We start from the raw sequence: 26,032 nt of genomic DNA, 5'->3' as shown, positions 1-26,032 counted from the left end.
CAATACATTAGCAGTATTTGAAGAACAAGGGTTTTAACAAACAAAAATTCCTTTTGAATAGCACTTAACTAGAAAAATCATCTAAAAATTACGTGTAGCTCATTCTGCCAGACATTTTGGTTAAGTATGGTTTTAATGACAGGTCATATGTTTTAATCAAAATGCTAGGTTGTAGGACTTTGTGTTCAGATGAGAAAATAGTATTCAGAGCATAGCTAGTTTTTAAAAAATTAATCCAGTATAATTACCTGAATGAAGAAATCTACTTATCTCTTGATAGAAGTATAGATGCCTGACAGGGTCTTACCTGATTAGAAAGACAGATGTGATCATTCCAAACTTGTTGTCTTTGAATTAATCCAAGTAAAATAAGCAAATTACTGACAATGACAGTCTTCCTTTCAAGTCAGCGGTCCCCAACCTTTTTGGCACCAGGGACCGGTTTCATGGAAGACAGTTTTTCCATGGACTGGGGAGCGGGTGGGGGCCAGAGGCGGATTCAGGTGGTGATGTGAGCAATGGGGAGTGGCTGTAAATACAGATGAAGCTCCGCTTGCTCACAGCAGCTCACCTTTTGTGCGGTCAGGTTCCTAACAGTCCATGTCCCAGTGCTGGTCTGAGTCCTAGGAGTTGGGAACCGCAGCTTTAAGTGATTGTGCACATTTATCAAAATTATTAAAACCAGAATGTTTCAGACTTTTGGCAAAGAACAGTATCTTATTGGATTCATTCTTTGGATTATTTCCTATATAGCAAATAAATTCAGATACTGTAATCTAGACTGGTGAATCTCATCCTGGGTCCAAGAACCATAGGTCAGGTAGTATAGACCTCTACTTGGAGGGATCTGTGAATCCATGTGTGCACCAAGCATTTTCTATAGACTGAGTAAATAGGTGCTTTAGTAAATGTATATTGATATTGCTCAGTTGTATGTTAGAGGATGGAAAATTATTATAGTGACATTATTATGGAGCATTTCACACATAAATATATACAAATAATATAATGATCCTCTTAAATCCATTGTGTGGCTTCAAAAATTATGCACCAGGCCAGGCATGGTGGCATGTGCCTATTGTCCCAGCTACTCAGGAGGCCGAGGAAGAAGGACCACTTGAGACCAGGAGTTTAAGGCTGTAGTGCTCTATGATTGTGTTGTAAATAGCCACCTGCACTCCAGCTTGGACAACACAGCAAGACCTTGTCTCTTTTAAAATAAAAAACAGCAGTATTTATGGTAACTCTTGTTTTATCTGTACCCCATCCACTTCTCTCCCTCAAGTATTATTGTAAAGCAAATCCAAGACACCATATCATTTCATCTATATATATTTTAGTGTATATCTCTTAAAGATAAGGACACATAAAAAGTATGTAATCATTATAGCAGTATCATACTTTTAAATAAAGGTGAATAACTTTAGAATACATACTTTAAAAGCACTGTTGAATTTGTTATATCTTTTGTATTTCTGTTTTGTATTTTTCATTTCATATTTCCAACCAGTGAGTATTAACACAGTATCATAAAGAGATTGCAGACCTTTTAATATTAAAACGGACACTTGTATTCAGTCTGGGAATTGCTTATTTGAGGCATTGTCTTTTTAATAAAACCCAGTCAGTAGACCTAAAAAGTGTTTTCATATGCATGGTAATTTAGGCTAGGGATAAAAAATTAAGACACTTAAAGAGATTTGTAATGTAGCCAGACATAATTATATTATACGCTAAGCTTATGATAGACTTATGTTAAAAGCAAAATCATTTATAAATACCAAAATAACTCATTGGAACACAGTGGGGGCGGGGGGGAAAGCCTTTCACATTTAATCAAATTAACCAAGGCTTGGGCTCGCTTTTGTAGGTGTAATGTTGGGGAAATTTGTTGAGTTCAGGAAAGAAACTCTTGTGTCCGAAATCCAGAAACGGTTTATGACCCTAAAAATGGTAGTTTTAACTATTGTCTGACTGGATTGTGAAATTGGAGACTTGAGGAGAGCTGTTCTCAAGTAGTTTGAGAGGTTTTTAGTAGCAGGCAGTGGTTGGGAAGTTTAATTCTGTTCCAATAATTGGTCCAGGCAGAAATGCGTAAAATGGCAAATGGAGCCCAAAAATTCAGTTCAGTAAAAATGTAGGGCTATGTTATAGTGAGATAGCTGCACTATCAAAGTCTATCCCAGTCTAGTTTAGTGCTATCTGGTGGCAATTTTTTTTTTTTCCACTGATGGTTAAATGACCATGGAAAGAATTCTGGGTCTTGTGACTACATGGGACTTCCAGGCCAGTGGCAGCGATTTCAGATATCTTCTCTGTTTGGCACCCATTTTGTTGGCCTAATCCAGGAAGATACTGTGTCTGGGAAATGTAGATTAGGGACTTGAGAACCATTCTTTACCTCCCTCTTCCCTAAGACTGGATTACCTGCTGTTTCTTGGCCTGGTCTGGTCCTCTGCTTCATATCCTTGCCACCCTACCCTGTCCCTAACAGAGAATAATAACTTTAACTTGTTCCATCAGGCAGAGGATAGGAGTCAGTTGTCTTATGCTAATGTGTGTTATTTTGGGGTTTTACTGCATTTGAAATACTGATTCTCTTAACTCCTGGAGCTTAAAAACACTCTACTTGTTTGTGCCAGGGATACCAGCTATTTATTTTTTTCTGACTCTTGATCACATTGTTAGGTACAGTTTTTAGTTCGCCAAGTCATGTGATTGAAGAAGTCTATGTAAGGCTCTTACGTTGAACCAGATTTCATAAAAGTTGTATTAATTGTTAAAATTATTCTGGATTTGAATGGCATTAAAGGATATGTTAACTTAAGGATTATCCTAACATTCTTCATTGTTAAATTGAGACTTTTGAAATTATGGTTGACCCTTGAACTGAGGGTATTAGGGGTATGGACCCCCTGTGCAGTTGAAAGTCCATGTATAACTTTTGACTCCCACCAAAATTAACTGCTAATAGCCTGCTGTTAACCAGAAGCCTTACCAGTAATATAGTTGGTCAAGTGGATGGAGTGGAGGACCCGCATAGTTCAAGCCCATGTTGTTGAAGGGTGAACTGTACTTCATTTCTACATACATAACAAAAATGAAATCTGACCCAAATTACTAGCACTTTGGCATAGATTTACTTGTATTATCTAGAACTTACATGAGTTTTTCTAACTAAATCTGTTTTACAAGTAGCATTATATATTTATGGAGGAGAGATTTTTCAAAGGATTCCCATAAACAAGAGTGTCCTCCTAGTTCTGTAGATTGTACAGTTAGAAATGATTCCCTTTTCAGGGAATATTTACCCGGGTTGCACAGGGACAGCAACCTACTAGGTCTAAAACAAATCATCACACAGAAGCATTTTTTTTCTCCATATTACAAATTTATTTAGGTAAGTAAGATCTTGTTATATTTTGAATGACATTTACCTGCGGAACTCTCCAGTGATTTCTCTCCTGCTTAGAATGAAATTCAGACTTTTACCGTGGCCTGTCATCCATATTATCTGGCTCTGGCAGCTCTCTGACCCTTTCTCATTAAGACTCTCTGTTCTCTCAAATTGTGGCTCCACATATCTTCTTTCTGTTCTTACTATATATCACTATCCCTTCTGCCTCCTTTGTGCTTATTGATACCTAAAGATCTTCCTTCAGATCCTCAGCACTTGGCTCAAATATCATCTCTTCAGTAAAGATCCTTTGCTTAGCAAGCAAACTAAAGTAGTTGCCTTGACATACTTTTTTTGGACCTAACAGTTTCTATTTTGTTACCCCTTTTTATAAACTTTATTGCATTAATTAACTGAAATTGCCTTGCTTTGTTATTGGTTTACTCCTTAGACCATAGACTCTGTCACTAGACAGACTGGTCTTCAGTCCTGTCTGTCTTAGTGTATCAGACAGGGTTCTCTAGAGAAGCAGAACCAATAGGAGATGTATCTAGAATGAGATTTATTTAAGCAATTGGCTCATATGCAGTTCTGGAGTTTGTAAAGTCTTATAGTCTGCTGTCTGCAAGCTGGAGACCCAGGAAAGCTGGTGGTCTAGTTCCAAGTTCTGAGAAGTGGAGAGCTTATAATATAGATTCCAGTCTGGATCTGAAGGCTTGAGAGCCAGCTCAAGCAGTCAGGTAAAGAGATAATTCAACTTTCCTCCACCCATTTGTTCTGTTCAGGCCCTTAGGGGATTGGATAATGTTCACACACATTGGGGAGGGTCTTCTGCTTTCCTCAGTTCAAAAATTCAAATGCTAAAGTCTTCCAGAAAACCCTCACAGACACACCCAGAAATAATGCTTAACCAGATATCTGGACATCTGTGGCCCAGTCAAGTTGACATATAGAATTGACTAGCACACTCAGTTACCTCATAAGATTATTGTCATAAAGATTAAATGGTTTAATATACAAAAAACACTTAAATCAGTTTCAGGTACATAGTAGCAATATGCTACCTGGTGTTATTAATATCATTATTATTATGTTAGTGGTTTTGTCTGCCATCTTCACTTCTGTATCCTAACCTCCAAAAGTAATACTTAGAACGTGGTATGTGTTCATTGAATATGTGTTGAGTGAATTAAAATGACTTACTATTTTAATAAGGGTAAATTTCTTATATAAAATAATAGAACCTAAATATTTCTACATATGAAGTGTTTATCATGTTGTATTATATTTTACCAGTGAAAATAGTTGATTTTGGTAGTGTACCTATTACATTTATTTTAAAAATACATATATATATTTTCCATGATACTTTTAAAGGTTAAAATATGAATATTAGTTAAATTATGCAAGCGTATTTTCGTATTTGAGAAAGAGAGACTTTTTTTTTTTTTTTTGAAACAGACTCTCACTCTGTTGCCCGGGCTAGAGTGCTGTGGCATCAGCCTAGCTCACAGCAACCTCAAACTCCCGGGCTTAAGCAATCCTCCTGCCTCAGCCTCCCAAGTGGCTGGGACTACAGGCATGCGCCACCATGCCTGGCTAATTTTTTCTATATATTTTTAGTTGTCCAGCTAATTTCTTTCTATTTTTTTAGTAGAGACAGGGTCTTGCCCTTGCTCAGGCTGGTCTCGAACTCCTGAGTGCAGTCTGCCCACCTCAGCCTCCCAGAGTGCTGGGATAACAGGTGTGAGCCACCGCACCCGGCCAAGAGACCATTTTTTGAAACAAAAATTGGTGTTACTATTTTTAAGAAAGTCTGGTGTAAACATACTGGTTTTCAGGTGAAATTGTTTGCATTTTAAATTAGGAGTTTTTTTTTTTTTAATTTCTAACTTTTCACATTCTTTTTTCCCAAAATGAAATATACCCTGAATATTTCCTTTGTCTAGAAAGGAAGCTTTTGAACACATTTTTTATTGATATGTTTTGCTTTACAGGTCTACTTCCCCAGCAGGACAGCATCATTCGCCTATATCTTCTAGGCATCACTCATCTTCCTCACAATCGGGATCATCTATTCAAAGACATTCTCCTTCACCTCGTCGAAAAAGAACTCCTTCACCATCTTATCAGCGGACGCTAACTCCACCTTTACGACGCTCTGCTTCTCCTTATCCTTCACATTCTTTGTCTTCTCCTCAGAGGAAGCAAAGTCCTCCAAGGCATCGCTCCCCAATGCGAGAGAAAGGGAGACATGATCATGAACGAAGTTCACAGTCTCATGATCGGCGTCATGAAAGGAGGGAAGGTATGCACTGTATTCTAACGTGATTTTTTTTTTTTAGAATTCTTTTGCTTAAATAGATATTTTCTGTATTTAAAAATTGGACATCCAGATTTATTGTCATAATAAGAGATGGAGGGAAGACTATGCCATAGTAAGTCTTCTGTAACACAGACTAGAGTTTTTGAGGGCAATAGGCGATGCTTCAGGGAATGTAAGCTATTAATTATACATAAGAGGGCATTTACAGGTTTGGTAAGTTGGTGCTTTCTTTAGCTGAGATGTTTTACTGAATATAGTAAAGTTCTAGAAATTTTTGGTCGTCTGATTGTTAGAGTGTCCTTTTCAATAGTTTAGTTAATATCTTTAAAAATGCAAGGAGATGAAGGAAAGAAAAGCAGCAAATCAGGGAGCACAGTTTTAAAGCATCAGAAGTATTTTGATAAAGTGGTGAGGACTGGGGTAAACTTTCAGACGGTCAGTACAAACCAAGTCATCAAAATTCTAAGTCTAACTCATAATAAGGAAGTGAGCAGAGCAGTTTTGCTTTTAGGATCCCTAAGAATTAAGTTGACTTTGGATTTACTATCCCTATACAAGCTGAGATGCTGTTGTTACCTGGCCTAATAGCTCTCATCTCTTTCTGTACTTGTCTAAGTTTCTTGTCCTTGTCGATTTAACTTAGCAGGTCTTTGTTCCAGCTTCTCCTAAGATAGTTTTTGAACATAGTATTCAGGAAATACTTGCTTACTTGCAACAACATTTCTGTTTAATATGCATTTTAAATGCCTCTCTGAGTATAGTATAGCAGTCACCTATGAAACACGTTGAACTTAATTTCTTCCTGTCAACGGTGCAAACAATAATTGTTTGATTCAAGAAAGTGGTGGACACATAGGTAGGGACTAGAGAAAGCACCTGTTTTATAGAATTATTTTTTGTGTACATGATTTTGGAACCATATGAGCACAACAGTGTTGATGGGACATTGGGAAGTTGGGAAAATCCTCTTATACTATACCTATATCTATTAATTTTAATAAGATACTTAACAAGTAGAATTGATCAGGAATATAATAACACATTTAATGATTACTTACTGAATGAAAACTCTATTATTATTAAACATACTAATGAAGGGAAAATAATATGCAGTTGAGTCTCATAGGAATGTTTTTTTTATGTTATTAATAAGAAGAGCTTATGTTATAGAAAGAATCCTTTCAATAACAAATGATATGTTCTTTGTAAGGAAGGTGTTTCTTTAACCTTCCATAGAAGAGATTTAGCAGATTTTGTTCCCCTCTATTTAGAAGTCATTTTCTGAAATAAGGATAATTTCAGTAGAAAGATGAGGTAGTTAAAGAACAAAATATAATAACTAGATGTATTTGTAAAGACAGATGGGGGCATGATAAAAAAAATCTGTTACTAACTGAATACCTTTTCAGGCACAGTTAGTATTAGAGGAGGAGTAAAAGTGATATGCACAGAAAGGGTTGGAGATATGTCAGATCCTTGCCTCTTTCTTCAGTCCTTACATAGCATTTGTGGATATAGGTATATGGACAAAGGAATTGGCAGGAGAGATAGGTTATTGATGTGAAGGTCTAGGGCCCTTGTGGACACAAAGTGTTTGGGTCCTTGAAAAAGTCCATGGGCTAACCACGGGGGGGCAAAGAGAAAAGGAGGTACAATGTTTTTATAAGCATAAGACTACTACAGTTGTTAAAGTAGTCTCAGATTGGGGCAATTCCAGATTGTAAGAGCAATTTGTAGGAGAATTCAATCAAAGGGTCAGGGTTTATTCTTTGGGGTTCTCGTGTTAATTTTTTGGCTTCATGTCAGATTTATGTTATAATCAATTTATGCCTTCTCTAGGCATATCTAAAGAGTGGTTTCTGATCTCTGCAAATTCCAATGAGATATGAGGTTGACTCAGCCATCTAAACTTTGGGCCTCTATTTTTTTAGTATATAAAATGACAATTTTGGTTTAATCAGTGAGGGTCATGCCAGCTTTTTAAAAAATGAAATTATTTATTTTTCTGTGATATGTTAGAAAAGCTTTTAAAAAAAAAAAAGAAGAAAGTAGTGAGGTCTCACTATTTCCCAGACTGAACTCCAACTGCTGGGCTCAAGTGATCCTCCTACCTCAGCCTCCTGTGTAGCTGGCAATACAATTGTACACCCAACTAGAAATGCTTTAAGTAGAGAAAGCTTTAGAGACTGTTGAACACATGAGTATATTTACCATTAAACAGCTCAGGATAAAAGAAAATGAATATCAGTATCTCTTAGCCAGCCAGCTTACTAACTACAGGTTACTCTCAAGAACTTAAGTACATTTGAGGTGGTCACATATGATCTGGTCTAGCCTAGTCTAATGCTTGGTAGAGTGATTAGTCACTGTGTGCCTCTAGATCTAAAAGTGGTTTCTAAAAAATAGGCTATCAGTGATGTGAGATCAGCTTATTTGTTTCACTTGTTTAGGATCTGTAAGTATGGGTGAGTTAAAACACAGGAATTTCATATTCAAAGTTTATCCAATCAAGAAGAACATAGTTATCAAGTGTTAATAAAATTATTTTAGCTTATGGATAGTTTTAATTTTATTTGCCCATGTTTTCTCCTTTTTTCCCCCTGCAAAGAACATGAAGTACCATTGTATTAAAAATCTGAAAGCTCTATATTAAATATATTGTCTAGTTTCCTGAAACTTTATAAAAGAAATTACAGTTAATTTCCAAAATTGCGTTACAGAGACTAGAGGCAAACGGGATAGAGAAAAGGATACAAGAGAAGAACGAGAGTATGAACAGGATCAGAGCTCTTCTAGAGACCACAGAGATGACAGAGAACCTCGAGATGGTCGGGATCGGAGAGACACCAGAGATACTAGAGACCGAAGGGAATTAAGAGACTCCAGAGACATTCGGGACTCCAGAGAGATGAGGGATTATAGCAGAGATACCAAAGAGAGCCGTGATCCCAGAGATTCTCGGTCCACTCGTGATGTCCATGACTACAGGGATCGTGACAGTCGAGATAGTCATCGAAAGGAGGATATGTATCTGGAAGAATCCCGTAGTTATGGCAGAAACCATTTGAGAGAAGAAAGTTCTCGTACTGAAATAAGAAATGATTCAAGAAATGAGTCTCGAAGTGAAATTAGAAATGACCGGATGGGCAGAAGTAGGGGGAGAGGTCCTGAGATCCCTGAAAAGGGTAAGGTTTTTGATTTGTCAGTAAACTGTATCTTGTATGCTCATATGGAAAGTATTAAATCTCCTAAGATTTTTTCTAAATATATTATTTCTTAAATTCAGTATCATCGTTTTGTCAAAGTGATTTTCAGTTAGTTGGATTTGTGATCTTCTCTATAAATTCCTAATCAGTATTACTAAAGTAGCAAAAGATAAATGGGGTCTGACCTAGAGCCCCCGGTTGAATTTTATCCAGTCATGCCTACCATCTTCATTACTGTGGAACACCAAGAAAATTCCTATTAGGCAAAAAAAATAGAATCATAAGGAAGTAATTGCTAATAAATAGGTGTATGTATGATAAAATGACCATTAAAGTAGAATTAAAATGGTGAGTTTTCAAAATTGTTGGTGTCAAAAATAACTGATTTGTATATTCTTTAGTATTTGTATTTGCTTCAAACCATTATGTATCAGTTATCTTGAGCCATTTTTCTTTTTTTCCACTAAAAAGCATTTGCCATCACCCCAAATGTCTTAAATTTATTTATGACTGGCTACAAACTGCTAAAATTTAATTAACTTGGACCTCCCTTTTCCTCCACCCCCTTCTTTTCCCTCCCCGCAACACTGCTGCAGAACTCTGATGAGTCTTATTCTTCCATTGGTCTGTTGGTCAATCCCTGGTCAGTATTACAGCTTCACATTTACGTGTTGAAGGTCCTTTAACTTCTTTGGAGTTATCTTGGCTTTTCTTGGCCCTATAATTTTTCATATACATTTTAGAAAACACTTTTTAATTTCAGGAAAAACTATTGGATTTGGGTTTTCAGTGCATTAAGTTTATTGATTTATAGTTTTTCCCATAAGATTTTAGAGACATTTTATTCCTGAGTACCCTCTCTTTTTGTGTTTCCATTGTAAATGGTAATTTTAAAATTGTTTTAAGTTAAATTTTTTTTTTTAGATTGTGTGTTCACATGGTTCAAAATTTCAAAGGTACAAAATGATACTTAGTGAAAAGCCTCCCTTCTGCCTCTGACCACTCTTTTGCCAGTTTTGTATGCATTCTTCCCAAAAACATTTTACACAAGCAAATATGTGTATCCATTTGTTTTCCCCTCTGGTTTTAAAAAAATAATTTTTTAAAAAACTACATACTGTTTTATATCCTACTGTTTTCACTTAATAAAAATATTTTGGAGATCATTCTATATCATTCAGTGTGGTAAACAACTACTTCTTTCTTTTGGCACACAGTGTCTATTATGGAATCTATACAATAAAGTTAATGAGTCCTGCATTGATGGATGTTTAGGTTTTCCAATCTTTTTCTCTTTCAAACAGTGCTTTTAGTGAATAACTGTGTGCATGTGCCACTAAATGGTGTCTTTTAAAACATTACATTTTGTAATGCTTTGTTGGTACATGGAAATGATAATTGATATTTGTAAATTAATCTTGTATTTAAATGACGTTGCTAGACGTTAATAGATCTAATTAGATTCTGTTAACCATTATGTCCAGGAACAGACTGATTTGACTATTCTTTTCTGATTATTATTTATTTTCTCTTGATAACCTGCTGAGAATCTTCATCAATACAGTTGAATATAACTGGAATGGGCTTCTTTGCTTTGTTTCAGATTTTAAATGATTGTTGCTGGCTTTTCACTATTAAGTGTGGTGTTTGTAGATTTTTTGCAGATGGTTTTTATTGTGTTGAAGATTCTCCTGATTTTCTCAATTTAGCTAACAGTTTTTATTACTATTGTTTTTTCTCTATCTTGAGAAGATCATATAGTTTGTTTCTGTTACCTTGTTACTTATGTTAATATATTTTTAAAATTTAGAACTATCCCTGCATTCCTGAAATAAATACAATTTTGTCATTTTTTGGAGTTCTAGAATAGGCTTGTTAAGATTTAATTTTGAATTAAGCCTTTGTGTTTTTGAGATTGGCATATAATCAGTGGTATAATGGTAAATGTTTAACAACTGGCTCTTCAGGAAAACATTCCTGATTTTTAGCTTTTGCCAATTTCCATGATATAAATAACTCAAATAACTTTGAGCTACTAACATGATATTACTCAGTGTGGAGTTGGAGAAAGAAGCCTACAGTTGGCTCTTAATGAACCAATATGAACCAGTTCTAGCATTCCACTGTGTCGTTTTCATTTTTTATATTGTCCTTCTTTAGGAATCAGTGTTATAATAGCCACATAAAATGTGTTGCTTCTTTTTTTCTCTTCTCTGAAATAATTTATATATGATTGGTTAGCTGTTCTTTGAAAGTTTGATAACATTTATCTGATGGTTAGAGCTTTTACTACCAAATGAGTTTCTCTAATGGTTACAGATTTGTGTAGATTTTCTGTTTCTTTTTGAAGCAGTTCTAGTAAATTATATTTTCGCAAATTTTTATTTTCAAATATTTGATAAAAAGATATTACTAAATTTCTTTTGTAAATATCTCTGTTACACCTGTAGTTATATTCCCTTATTTTTTCTTGATCAGTCTTGCCAGAGGGTTGTCCATTTTGTGTCTTTTCGAAGACCTAATCTTTAGTTTTGTTTATATTCTTTTGTATCTCTTGGTCTATTTTGTTAATTTCTGCCCTTATATATATATTTTGACATATGTAGTATTTATATTAGTACTCATCCTAATCACTTTGTAAATTTTAATATGATTTCTTGTTTGACTCATGAGGTTTAGAGAAATAGGATTTTAAATTTCCAGTTATGCTTTTTATAATATGCCCCCCCGCCATTTTAATTATCAGAATACCCTGTTCAATGTCAGTTTTTGATATGTGTATTTGTTAAACTTATTTTGTGGCTTGGTCTGTATTTATAAATGTTATGTATATGGTTTCAAGAGGGTTGTTTTTTAATGGTCAGATGCAAAGTGCTTCTCTAAGGTCAAATTTGTTAACTGTACTTTCAAATCTACATCTAATAATTTTCAATCTGCTCATTCTGTCATTACAGAGAGGTGAGTTAAATTTTCCACTATCATTGTAGAATTTGTGGACTTGTTCATTTCTTCTTGTAGTTTGATTGCTTTTTTATTAGAATATTTTGAAGTTTTGCTCTTAGGGACACATAAGCTGAGTTATTTATTCATTTTATCATTATAGAATGATCCTCTTTATCCCTGATACAGGTTGAGCATCCCTAATTCAAAAATCCAAAATCTGAAATGCTCCAAAATCTGAATTTTGAGTGCTGATATGACACTCAAAAGATAGGCTTTTTGGAACATTTCAGATTTTGGATTTCAGATTAGCGATGCTGAACCAGTATGATGCAAGTATTTCAGAATTTTAAAAAAGAGTCCAGAATTCAAAACACTTCTGGTCCCAAGCATTTCGGAAAATGGATATTCAACTGCCTATATTTTGTCTTGAAGATTATTTTGCTCACAGCTCTCTTTTGGTTAGTATTTGTTTGGTATATCTTTTTCCATCATTTCAACTTTTCTGTATCATTTTGTTTTAAATGTGACTCTAAGCAACATATAGTTATTAGATATATGTTAAATTTAATTGTACCTTCCTTGATTCTTAAATTTTCTTTCAATTTTTTACCTCTTTATCTCTCTTTTCCCATCTGAGGTCACATCCTCAGACTTCTAGTTTACTGCTTTTTTCTTAGCTGCATCTCATCTGATGTTTAATCCTACATTCTTAGATATTATATGTGGCCCTCTTTTCATCTTTAAAAATGTTTTAAATTTTTTCTTCTTGGTCTCTAATAATTACAGTATTCTTCACAGATATTTTGATTATTAAAATACCCTGTTATAGTATTTAGAATTATGCTATAATTCTTGTAAGGCTCAAAGCCTGTTTACATTTATGTTCTTTTTGTTTTTGTTTGATTTTTAAATCTTGGGGAAGTGCCTTCTGATTCTCACTTTGGGTGGATTTGGGTGAGTTTTTCATATGTTCTTGTAAGTTTGAGTGAACTCATCTTCATCAGGGTTTATCTATGGTAATTCTATGAGGTTGAAGGCAGGGCCCTTCAGAGTTTCTATCTTTGTCTCTGCAGCGTATTCCTAGATTATCACAGCCACAATACTACTTCTTGTTTCTTACCCCTAACCTCCTCCCCTCAAAGTTCAAAATTTTGCTTTTATTTTGAAGTAATTAGGGATTCACAAGAGATTGCAAAGCAGTGTACAGGGAAGCTTTGTGCACCCTTTCTCCAGCTTCCCCAGTGTTAACATCTTATACACCTATAGTGCAGTATCAAAACCAGGAAACTGACATTGGTACATAGAGCTTATTCACATTTCACTAGTTATACATGCACTCTGGTGTCTGTGTCGCTCTGAGCAGTTGTGTCACACATGTAGCCCATCTGCACAGTCAAGATATTCAACTGTAACATCCTAAGATTCCCTTGTATTACCCCTTTATCGCAACACCCATCCCTTCTCCCTATCCTTGACCCCTGGCAACCTCTTGTATATTCTCCACCTTATAATTATGTTATTTTATGAATATTTCATAAATGAAATCATGCTATGTGCATCCTGTTGAAATTGGCTTTTTCGCCCAGCATAATTCTCTTGGGGTTCATCCAAGTTGTAGCTTGTATCAAGTTTGTTTTTTATTATTGCTGAATAGTAGCTCATGGCATTCACCCATTGAAGACGTTTGGGTACTTTCCAGTTTGGGACTATTACAAATAAAGCTACTATGAACATTTGTTTCTCACATCTGTTAATGAAAAATTTCAGATACCACTTACTGTTGCCAAAGTACCTTGGTTCTGTGTTGGAATGTTTTCACTGTAAACTGTAATTAAAGCATATTTTCACTTTTATATTTCTGTGAATTAGATATGAAGAAATAGTTTTTTGGGGCGGTAATTTTAATGAATCTTCTTGTTTTATGATTTCATTATATGACTTTTCTATAGATAGGGAAAACTGAGACTTAGCTCACTCAAGTCAGTCATTGGACAACTTGAGTGTTCTAATGCCATGCTTATAGTCTTTTCAACAGTGATTATTATTACACTTTGGAATACAAAAAAAAATCTATTAGTGTTTTTTAGGAGAAAAGACTGTGACTGACAATCTGCTGAATAAAGCATATGTGTTAAACATTTGTGTGAATATCCTTTGTTCAGGAAGTCGAGGCACGAGAGGTTCTCAAATTGAGAGTCACAGTAGTAGCAACTATCATGACAGCTGGGAAACTCGAAGTAGCTATCCTGAAAGAGACAGATATCCTGAAAGAGACAACAGAGATCAAGCAAGGGATTCTTCCTTTGAGAGAAGACCTGGAGAGAGAGACCGTCGTGACAACAGAGAGAGAGGTTTGTCAAATGGAATTTTATTAAATGGTGACCAACATTAGTTGGGGGAATTGTTTTTTAAAACAGTTATCAATTCACTTATTAATATGAAATATATTTTTAAGACCTGTGCTTGATGACACATTTGAAACAATTTACTCTTAGAATCTTCTTTGTTTACTTGGTTTAGGAGGGATTATGTAAATAGCTAGTGACCAGTGCCTACTGGTAACAGAGTGCAAGAACTGAGATGCCCTACTGTGAGTCTCTCATCTTGACCAAACACCTCACAACCCTTTAAAGAATGTAGATGGCTGGATGCCATCCAGGCAATTCTCATTCAGATAGTACCTAAACCTCATCTAAGTATCCTCTGGCTGCTCACTCATTAGCCATATTGGATAGGCTAATAGATAGGCAGTCTTACAAGGACTGCCAAAGAGGAACAAGAAGAAAATGATGATAGGGCTGGGAATTGTTTGGAGACATATTTTGTTTATGTTCATTCCATCCTGAGAATATATAATATTTGCTTTAGCTAATTTTATATATGTCTTAAGTTAAAACTTTTGTGTTAATTTATTAGATGATCTCTTACAGAAATCAAATTTGAAGCAAGATTACTAGGAAGCACTTAAGAAAGGTTTTTTATGTACTTTCTTTGGCACGTGCTTATTGTCTGTACATATTAGGGCCTTTAAACACTTAAAGTTTTATGAAGGTCTTACCTTGGCTAATTATTAAAGTAAGGTTCACTATAATGCTGAGATTAGTATAGTTTAAAACTTGATGGACCAGAGAATTGAATATTAATGCTTTACTGTGGGCTGAATCAAAGAGGTAATATTGTATCTTGACATGGGCAGTAATGGGAGGAGAACAAAGTCTCTGAGACACCATCTACTTGGGGAAGCATAGATAAGATCAGAGGCAGGAGAGTTGGTTGGGTTGAGTTCATTAAGGTAAGCCCTGAAGCATTTGGGTTAAAAGATGTGTAGGATTTCCTCACAGATAGGACTGGAGTTTATATGTTCTGTGTTGATACCTGAAATTGTTTTATCCTTGACACTTTGATTTACCTCTCTTTAGTACCAATGTCCTCGTGATGGTTTTTTTTTTTTATGTCTTACTTTTTTACTTTTTTCCTATTTTCATGTCCTATCTAGCTCAGGATTTTCACCACATGCCTGAATTCAGTAGTAACATTTGGTTTCCATAGTTAGTTCAACCACAGATAATGAGCTTCTGCTAGGTGCCAAGAATTTGGATAGTTGCTTTACATATATTCTGACCTTAATCTTTGCAATATCCCTGTAAGTGTAGGTATGATAAAATAATCCATGTTTTATAGTTTGGGAGATTAGATCTAAGAGAAGTAAGTTTCCAGTATTACAGAGAAGTTCTAGAACTAGAATTCAAACTTAGATCTTCTGAGTACAAGTCCAGTTCTCTATTTTAACTACTTCAATAAAATATCAGTTGTATGATTGAAATAGAAATGTATTTTTGAAGTTAATGATATATTTTCCAATTGTTTATTGAGCACCCATGCCAGGCACTTTGCTAGGTACTGGGGGTACAGTAGTTCCTGCCTTTACAGAACTTAATGAGGAAGGGAGGATAACTCCCCTGCAGGAAAAAAAAAAAAAAAGATCATTGCTATCAAAGAAACAAAGAAGCAACCCAGATGGAAATTAAAAAAAGAGAGAGGGAGCTGCTTTAGACTGTTCATCAAAAATTTGAGATGATTTTTATGCAGAGGCATAAATGCAAGAGAAAAGGCTAGCTTTGCAAAGATTGAGGGTAAAGGAGGAAAGTGTATGTGCAAATTCCCTGAGATGGCAAATAGCCTAATATTTCCTAGAATTTGAAAGAAGACTAATGTGGCTAGAGAATACTGAGCAATAGGGAGATTGTTAGAAGTAGAAGGTAGAGATGTGCCCAGGCACCTTGTCCTGTGCTTGGGGATTTAAATCTTCCCTTTATTTCTTCGTAGTCTAAGCACAAAACAGTCTGCCTTCTGTACCCCCGAGTTCTGTATCCTCAGATTCAACCAACCACAGATCAAAAATATTTGGAAAAAATAGCAGTACAACAAAAAAATATATAAATTTTAAAAAATAGAGTATAGCAACTAAATAGCATTTATATTGTATTAGGTATTATAAGTAATATAGAAATAATTTAAAGTATACAGGATGCTATGTATAGGTTATATGCAAATACCACGCCATTTTATTTAAGGGAGTTGACCATCCTTGGGTTTTGGTATCCTCGGGGTCCTGTAAGCCAGGGGTTCCCAACCTTTTGGCGCCAGTTTCATGGAAGACAATTTTGCCATGGGGGGGAATTGGTGGTTTCAGGATGATTCAAGTGCATTACATTTATTGTGCACTTTATTTCTATTATTATTATATTTGTAATATATAATGAAATAATTATACAACTCATCATAATGCAGAATCAGTGGAAGCCCTGAGGTTGTTTTCCTATAAGTAGATGGTCCCATCTGGGGGTGATGGGAGACAGTGACTGATCTGACAGGAGGTGGAGCTCAGGCCATGATGCGAGCTATGAGGAGCAGCTGTAAATACATATGAAGCTTTGCTCATTTGCCCTTTGCCCGCTGCTCACCTCCTGCTGTATGGACCCATCCGTGGCCCCGGGGTTAGGGACTGCAGCTGTAAACAGTCCCCCATGGATACAGATAGACAATTGAAGTGTGGTAAATGCTACTACCATATCAGGTTCTGTGAGAAGACAAAGTAGCGAACACAATGCTGAGGAATTCCAAGAAAGCTGCCTAAAGAGGTGACATCTGAATTAGGGTGTGCAGATACACAGGAGTTGATAAGGAATGATGGAAGAAGCACTTTGCATGGAGAGGGTGCAGCATGTGCAGACACCAGGATTGAAAGAAACAGATGCTTTGGAGTAGTAAAGAGTTATGTTATGAGCTTAGAGTCAGAGGTATGCTAATTGGCAGGGACAGAGAGAAGCTGGGGAAAAGGACTGATAAAAGACTATTGGCCAGCTTGTAAATGACCTAGTAAGTCAGGCTAAAAATTATGAATTTAATTGTCTTTCACTGCCTATAAGATAAATTCTTTTAAGCAGCTGGAAGAAGTAGAGTGTTCAACAAAAACATACTAAGAGTGTAGGAAAAGACTGAAGACAAGGATACCAATCATATTATTATTTTTTTTCAGTTATACTATTGATGACAGTCATCTAAGAAGAGCTGATCAACATCTGAGTTAATATTAACTGTAGAGATGGGGACAGGAAAAGGAATAGAGAAATATTTTGGAAGTGGAGTTGATGGGACTTAAATAACTCAGAGATTGCCAGCTTTCATGAATTGCTGTGTCACTCATTAAGATAAGGAAATATGTGAAGAGAAGCACATCTTTGAATAACACATTTTAGAGGAAAGATAGGGAAAATAGTTTAGACATTAAAGTGATAGTCTTATATCCTTTCCATTTTCCTTTGAAGTAAGAAGCGTCATTTTGGTTGGGAAAATAAAGGTTTTATCTGCCAAAAAGGAATGTCTGAGTAATAATCAATTCCCTGATATATCTATAATCAGAAATTTCAAGCATGAGTTGCTGTAAGTTACAGTATTGAATTTGTTTCAGGTTATTTTCTAATCATTGTGATGTTGGTATCACCCCTCAAACTAGGAATTTAGACACTCTAAAACATGGATAGATGGCATTCTAGGAATCCAAAATGTGATATAATAGAACCATTTTAAATTTAAACTGGTTTCAGCAAAAATAAAAGGATTTAAGAAAACTGACTTCTAATGCTAATATATCCTAATGCATGCACCATCTCTGTGACTTTGGCAAGTGAGTTCTGGAGCATAATTTTTGTGTTTTTAAGAAGAAAGAGGGAGAAAGGACTATATGGGGTTTTGTTTGGCTCAGCTTTAAAATTCTTGTAATTTTGTATCTGGATCTATAACTTCTAACTAGTAAATATGGATTATTCTTGTCTTTTTCATCAGTGATAAGGAAGGAAAATTTAAATTACTATACTGAACCTTTTCCTAGAAATATACTAAAATTATTCTTATTAAGTTGATACTAGATATTCCACTTACCAACCTTTGGGCCATATTGTAGTATGATCTTTATCACCTAGCCAGTAGACATTATATGGTATGAAAATAGAAACATCACAGAAGGCTAGATTATACCACAGTAGTCGCTTTTAAAAATGGCTCTCTCTTCGGGAAAGTTCATGCCATCCTCTCATAAATTTTTTGATCCCAGACTAATTTTCTGCTCAACTGGGTATTTGGGCAGCATGTATTCATTTTCTCTGTTTATGTGATTCTTGTGTAGATTGAAAAAATATATATGATGAGATTATCAGTTAATATTTTAAGAAAACAGCTCTTCATTTGACTAATCACTTATGATTAAGTGAAACTTTTATTAGTTATTAATTATAAATATATAACTAATATGAAATACTTTTTTACATTTGATTATTTCAAGATTGCTAGACAGTACCCTTAATTTTCTAGTTTATGATAAGAGATTGATATTGCAGCAACAAATTTTGACATATGTTTTGTTCTACTATATTTTCCTCACATAATAGCTGCACTTTGATGTGTATATATTTTGGCCTGAAATTAGAGGTGTGACTTACAAGGGAAATTTTTTTTTCCTTCAGCTTCTATGTTCTACACCTCCTGCTGCCCCTATCCTTTGCCACCAGTGTTCTCAGGTCCTGCTGGGGGGACAGAGAAGATCAGAGGTGAAGGGTAGAGATGGCAGAAAGTGGGGTTGGAGCAGTGGGCTGGAGGTAGGGTAGGGAGCATGCAGAGAAAGATCAAAGGTGGATCAGCGGGAGGGGAGAGGGGGTTTGATGGGGAGTAGAAAACATGCTAGTTAGAGGGCAAATAAAAATTATCTTTTAAAAACATATTTTTAAAAGGTCTAGTGGTGATGGTTATTTATATGATTAAATTAAAAGTAAATATAGTACCTGGTTAATAATTGGTTGCCAGTGTGATCCTATACACAGATAAAATTTAAGATTTGCCATGCTGTCTTACCAATAGGTTATCTGTCAAATTAATCACTGACAAAACTTGATTTTCATTGTAGATCAAAGACCAAGCTCACCAATTCGACATCAGGGAAGGAATGACGAGCTTGAGCGTGATGAAAGAAGAGAGGAACGAAGAGTAGACAGAGTGGATGATAGAAGAGATGAAAGGGCTAGAGACAGAGATCGGGAACGAGAAAGAGACAGGGAGCGGGAGAGAGAGAGGGAACGTGAACGAGATCGGGAAAGAGAAAAAGAAAGAGAACTAGAAAGAGAGCGTGCTAGGGAACGGGAGAGAGAAAGAGAAAGAGAAAAAGAGAGAGACCGTGAAAGAGATAGAGATCGTGACCATGATCGAGAGCGGGAAAGAGAGAGGGAACGAGACAGGGAGAAAGAACGGGAGCGAGAGAGAGAAGAAAGGGAGAGGGAGAGAGAACGAGAACGGGAGAGAGAAAGAGAGCGAGAACGGGAGCGAGAAAGAGCCAGAGAAAGGGATAAAGAACGAGAACGTCAAAGGGATTGGGAAGACAAAGACAAAGGGCGAGATGACCGCAGAGAAAAGCGAGAAGATATCCGAGAAGATAGAAATCCAAGAGATGGACATGATGAGAGAAAATCAAAGTAAGAAGTTTTGAATCAGCTTTAAAAAGTTACATTTCAGTAAAGAATTCAAAAGTTTCATTTAGTGTTTTTCAGTGCCTCTTAATTTCATGTTAATTCTTTTCACTTTCTACATTTTGCTGTATTTCAAATTTATATATGTCGTGTTTAAAGTCTTTTTAATTGTCTATTCTATTTTTTGTATCCAGGAGTTATAATTAATCCTTCTTGTTTACTATGCATTTTTGATGGCACATGGGGTTGACTTGGCTGCTGCAGACTTTTTTTAAAACAGGAATCAGTGGACTTGTGTCTCATCACATCCCCTTTATAACTAGATAATGGTGTTGCCTAGTCTCCAGGAGATAGTGCCTGTGCCATTCCTGATAATCTTTCATGAGTTGTGTGTGCTTGTAAGTATGGAGTCACCACCCCCAGGCTACAGGAAGCATTCACAGTGACGTAGAGCTGAGTGAATCTCTGTAATCACTGCATGGCCAGAAGAAGCTGGGAGAAAAGGAAATGTCCCTCTTGTGCTGTGGAGTTATAGTAATTTATTGGGGTCAAAAGATGTGTTCTTGGCATCTCATATAATAAATCTGCCGTGTTTCTGGTACCAAGCATTTTGGATAAGAGATGCTCAACCTGTATTTTTTAATGCTTCCGATCTCTGCTTATAATAGCAAAAGTTTTTTGGTTTTTCATGGCTAGACAATCTAAGAGTTGACAATGAACACAGAAACTTGAGTTGAATAGCTCCGTAACAAAAACTCATTATGCGATTAATATCTTGTCTTGCTCTTTCTTTCATTACTTGTATTGTCTCTCAGTAGTTGAATTTATCCAACACTTTTTTTTTAACTGCTGTTACATATAAGGTTTGCTGAATTGCCACACTATTTATTTTACTCTAATTTTGTTTCCTTAAATATTTCATTGAAAGAACTTTACTTTTTCTCATGTTTTAAATCTTCACTTTATGTAGTATATCAATTATCTCTTAATGTGTAACAAACTACCCCAAAAGTTAGTAGTTTAAAACAACCATCGTTTATTTGCTCATGATTCTGTGGACTAGTGATTTTGCCTGGGCTCAATAGAATGGTTCTTCTGCTGGTCTCACTTGAAATAACTCGTGTCTACAGTCAGTCTGACAGAGCAGTTGGGCCTAGATGGTGCAAGATGGTCTTACTCACATTTCTATCAATTAGAGCATCTTATTTCTCTTCTGCATGACCTCCTGGCCTCCAGTAGTCTAAACTCTGCGTTTGCATGTAATGGTAAAAACATAAGAAGGCAGAAGAAGAAACTGCAAGGCTTCTTGAGTCTTTTTCAGATTTGCAGTGTCACTTTTACCACATTCTCTCATCATAGCAAGTGGCGAGGCCAGTCCAGATTCAATGACTGGGGAAAACACACTGTTTATGGGAGGAGCTTTGGATAAGAAGGTACACAAGCTGGAGAGGCCTGTGAGTCATCATGCTATACCTGGGGCCATCTCCTTGTCCACATAGTTGCTCATCTATATAAAGGAGCTGTCCAGGAGATACATGTGCAATATGTTTCTAATTTTTGACCATAGTGCTTACAAACAAACAATATTCCTTTAAAAACCAAAAATAGATAGTCAAAATTTAATAAAAATACAGGAAAACACTAGAGTAATTTAAGTACCCAAAAGATATGAATCACTATTCATTTAAAGCTCAACTAAGGAATAAGAAATACAATGAACATATGAATTAGTATTAATCTGTCACCAAGCAAGTGATTTAGTTCTAGGAGGGGGAAAGAAACAGTATAGCCGACTCACAGCATGCCTGGCACTGAACTTATGACATAAGTTATTTATTCCTCACTGCAGTTTTATGAGATGGACTATCATCTCCCTCACCCCCATTTTCAGACGAGAAACAAAGGTTCAGTGACTTCAAGGAACTTGCTTAAAGTTGCATAATAAGTAATGTGGCTATAAGTTGAACTCATATAGCTTTTGGACTCCAGAGCCAGTAGTAAATTTTCTCATGTGGCTTCCCAGCATAAGGCATTTTTATATCATAAGAATGTAAAATTGATGAATTCTTGTATTAGAGAGTACATTGATATATTGGTTTCTCTGCTGCATATTACCACCTTGCAATATTTAAATCTGGAAATGTTTGAGTTGAGTGATTCTACGTATATAATGAAGAAAGGAAGAAATGTTGCCGTATATTTTAAGTCCACAATTATAAGTCGTAACAAATGAAGTAAAGAATTTTTATTAAAGATAGTGAATACCCATCGTATGACACTGTTGTGACAATACTGATTTCTTACAATTACATGTTCTAGATATAGTAAAGAGTTACTGATAAAAAACACAGTAAAGAAATCTCTTTTTTTGCCTCCTGGAATTTTATAAGTTGCATTTGCTTGCTCAATTTAGGAAGCGCTACAGAAATGAAGGGAGTCCCAGCCCTCGGCAGTCACCGAAGCGTCGGCGTGAACATTCTCCTGATAGTGATGCCTACAACAGTGGGGATGATAAAAGTAAGCAGGGTCTTGTTTTCTATGTCTCTACATTCATACTCATTTGTAACCATGAGACTGTTCTTTGATCTTAGGAGGAACTGATGAATTAAGATTTTTTTGAAGCTTTCTTGCTCTGCTGCCTCTGAATATCTCCTTTTGTAACTAAAGTATGTGTTAGAAATGTAATCTTTTTATCACAATAGCACTGTCATTTCCTACTATTTTTAGTAGAGCCATGTATTTATTTTTACTGATATTATTGCCATTTAAAAAGTTTTAAAATGAAAAGTGAGAGATTGGCTTATTATTTATATGTAATGTGCAGTATTTATTAACATGGTAAAAGTGTGATTGCTTTTATCTTTTATTCAGATGAAAAACACAGACTCTTGAGCCAGGTTGTACGACCTCAAGAGTCTCGTTCTCTTAGTCCATCACACCTCACAGAAGACAGGCAAGGTAGGTGGAAGGAGGATGATCGGAAACCAGAGAGGAAAGAGGGTTCAAGGCGCTATGAAGAACAAGAACTCAAAGAGAAAGTTTCTTCTATAGATAAACAGAAAGAACAGATGGAAATCATGGAAAGCTCAAGAACACGTGCACAGGACATTATAGGACACCACCAGTCTGAAGATCGAGATATATCTGATCGAACTCATGATGAAAACAAGAAAAAAGCAAAAATTCAAAAGAAACCTATTAAGAAAAAGAAGGAGGATGATGTTATAATAGAGAGGTGCAGCACAGAGATACCATCTGAAGATGGTCAAGTGTTTTCACCCAAAAAAGGACAGAAGAAGAAAAGTGTTGAAAAGAAACGTAAAAGATCCAAAGGTGATTCTGATATTTCTGATGAAGAAGCAACCCAGCAAAGTAAGAAGAAAAGAGGCCCACGGACTCCCCCTATAACAACCAAAGAGGAATTAGTTGAAATGTCAAATGATAAAGATGGCTCTCTAGAGGATACCCTGAAAAAAGAAGATATAGCATTTAGTGACTGGTCTGATGAGGATGTGCCTGACCGCACAGAGGTTGCGGAATCGGAGCATGCTGCCAGCGCTGCTACTCCTGGTAGCACCCCTTCTCCTCTGTCGTCCCTTCTTCCTCCTCCACCTCCTGTGGCCACTGCCACCACCACGACTGCTCCTGCTACTCATGCCACTGCTGCTACTGCTACCACCTCCTTCAACACATCTGCCACCACCATTTCCTCCTCTGCCACCCCCACCAGTACTGCCAGTACTACTTTTGCCAGTGAAGACTCACATAGAAAATGCCACAGAACACGAGTGGAAAAAGTAGAGGCACCTCATGTTACTATAGAAGATGCACCACATCGCAAGCCAGTGGATCAAAAGAGGAGTAGCAGCCTTGGGAGCAATCGGAGTAATCGTAGTCATACCTCTGGCCGTCTGCGCTCCCCGTCCAATGATTCTGCCCATCGAAGTGGAGATGATCAAAGCGGTCGAAAGAGAGTATTGCACAGTGGCTCCAGAGACAGAGAAAAAACAAAAAGCCTGGAAATCACTGGGGAGAGAAAATCTAGGATTGATCAGTTAAAGCGTGGAGAACCCAGTCGAAGTACTTCTTCAGGTAATCAAATCAAATTGTTATCTAGTCAGTGTTTCCTAGGTTAGTATATTTTATACAAATTATAATTCTAAAGTAATACTAAATTGGTTACTTTATACACTACCTTAAATTTTGTAGAACTTTTAAAAAAAGCTAAGCTGTCCCATTAAAATGTTACTTGTTATCGCTTTAATACCAACATTATAATAGAAGTACATTCAATGGTGTTAATCAGTTTAATGTCAGGTTATTACTAGTATATCTTGGTGAAAGGGTTTATGTATTCAAGTCCCTTTTTGATGCCTACAATTTTCCTGCTAGTCTTCCTATAGCCAGTGCTGCCTCTTTTGACCACAGAAAATAAGATAGGGGAATAGGGAGAGATCAACTAATGAAGTAATCAGTTCTGTTAATGCCTAACCATTTTATTATTTATTTCTTTGAAGCTATTTTGTGGTTATAGTGGAAGTTAGCACTTTAATTGATAGAGATCAGTTTTTCCTTAAAATGAGATTTTTGGATATAGAGAAAAATGTATACGTAGAATATAAAAATACATAGACTATGGAAAAAGATAAATTGTGAGTTTTAAAGGATCCTAAAATGAAGCATTTTTTCTATTTTATCATATTTTAACTCTCTGTATATGGTATATTTATTTTAGATCGCCAGGATTCAAGAAGCCATAGTTCAAGAAGAAGTTCTCCTGAGTCGGATCGACAGGTCCATTCTAGATCTGGGTCGTTTGATAGCAGAGAGAGGCTTCAAGAACGAGATCGATATGAGCATGAAAGAGAACGTGAGAGAGAGAGGAGAGACACAAGGCAGAGAGAATGGGACCGAGATGCTGATAAAGACTGGGCACGGAACAGGGATCGAGATAGACTGCGAGAACGAGACAGAGAACGAGACAAAAGGAGAGACTTGGATAGAGAAAGAGAAAGACTAATTCCTGATTCTCTTGAAAGAGACAGGGACAGAGACAGAGACAGAACTTTTGAGAGTTCTCAAATAGAGGCTATGAAACGCAGTGAAGCAAAACTGGAGAGTGAACATGAGCGAGACCTAGAAGGCACTTCTCGAGACTCTGTAGCTTTGGATAAAGAAAGAATAGATAAAGATCTGGGATCTCTGCAGGGATTTGAAGATATAAATAAATGTGAGAGAACTGAGAGTTTGGAAGGTGAGTGCCACACCCCTTTGTTAAACTGATTCCTTTTCAGATTTCATGGGAAAGAACTTTTCTTTTGAAAGGTCATCCACTAACAGTCAAAATGACTCCATTCTTTTATAGGGGAAGTAAAATTCATAAGGAAAAGCCTTATGATATTTAAAAAATAACATGTTCCCCTCTGTAGCACCATCAAGGCAGATTTGGTTCAAATAAGCCTAAATGAAATGAGAGATTGCTTAGATGCAGTGTCTATAGATGTTAAAGAGTAATTGTCACTTCTCTTTCTTAGATGTTAAAGTCACAAAAATTGAAATGACATCTTAGTTTGGAGAGAGATTTAAATAACTATTAGTGGTCTCTGTTTTCTAAGGCAGTAGAGAACAAACATATGAAACAGTAACATTGACTGAAACTCTTATACTTATTTTTCCATGGTTTTCTCCCCCACTATACTGTACTCGTTTGTTAGGGACCATAGCTTTTCATTATTATCAAGACTACAGTAAGGAGACAATAAATGGCTGATGAATGAAGATATGTTCTGCCTGTACTATGTGCCTCCCACATCTTATTCCTTGGTGAATTATAACCTAAGTTAACAGTAGTAATGGCTGCACTGAAAATTCCTGTCTCCTTGGGACTGTCTAGTTCTGGTTTCAGCATTGACACCATTGTTCTGAATAACCTCTCCATTTCAAGCCTCCAAGAACCTTCTGAGATACTTAGTATATAAGCAATATATTGTTATTCTTTTTATTTGTCATATAACATTATAATATCAGGCCCATAGTAAAATCTGCTTTTAAAAGTGGATCGTTATATCTCTGTTATCGGATTAGATAGATAGATATCTCAGTGTTTCAGCTGTTACGTATTTTTCCTATTTGACTTGTCAAAAAC

General features: G+C 36.0%; 1 protein-coding gene across 2 annotated transcripts in view; it reads left to right on the top strand.

The window, feature by feature from the left end:
* Positions 1-26,032, top strand: part of ZC3H13 (zinc finger CCCH-type containing 13) — a 71,047-nt gene that overhangs the window by 33,864 nt on the left and 11,151 nt on the right. The window contains exons 9-16 of one of the 2 annotated variants that reach the window (XM_069467679.1): positions 5,395-5,705; positions 8,444-8,908; positions 14,035-14,223; positions 18,895-18,978; positions 19,332-19,893; positions 22,301-22,404; positions 22,759-23,979; positions 24,623-25,141. In XM_069467679.1, coding sequence (XP_069323780.1) covers positions 5,395-5,705; positions 8,444-8,908; positions 14,035-14,223; positions 18,895-18,978; positions 19,332-19,893; positions 22,301-22,404; positions 22,759-23,979; positions 24,623-25,141 — 3,455 coding nt within the window. The remainder of the gene's footprint in view (positions 1-5,394; positions 5,706-8,443; positions 8,909-14,034; positions 14,224-18,894; positions 18,979-19,331; positions 19,894-22,300; positions 22,405-22,758; positions 23,980-24,622; positions 25,142-26,032) is intronic. The other variant, XM_069467680.1, reaches the window with a different exon arrangement.

The sequence above is a fragment of the Eulemur rufifrons genome, chromosome 4 (assembly GCF_041146395.1).
Source record: "Eulemur rufifrons isolate Redbay chromosome 4, OSU_ERuf_1, whole genome shotgun sequence".
Taxonomy (NCBI): domain Eukaryota; kingdom Metazoa; phylum Chordata; class Mammalia; order Primates; family Lemuridae; genus Eulemur; species Eulemur rufifrons.
The sequence above is the reverse complement of the archived record's forward strand: the minus strand, read 5'-3'. Positions and strand labels throughout refer to the sequence as shown.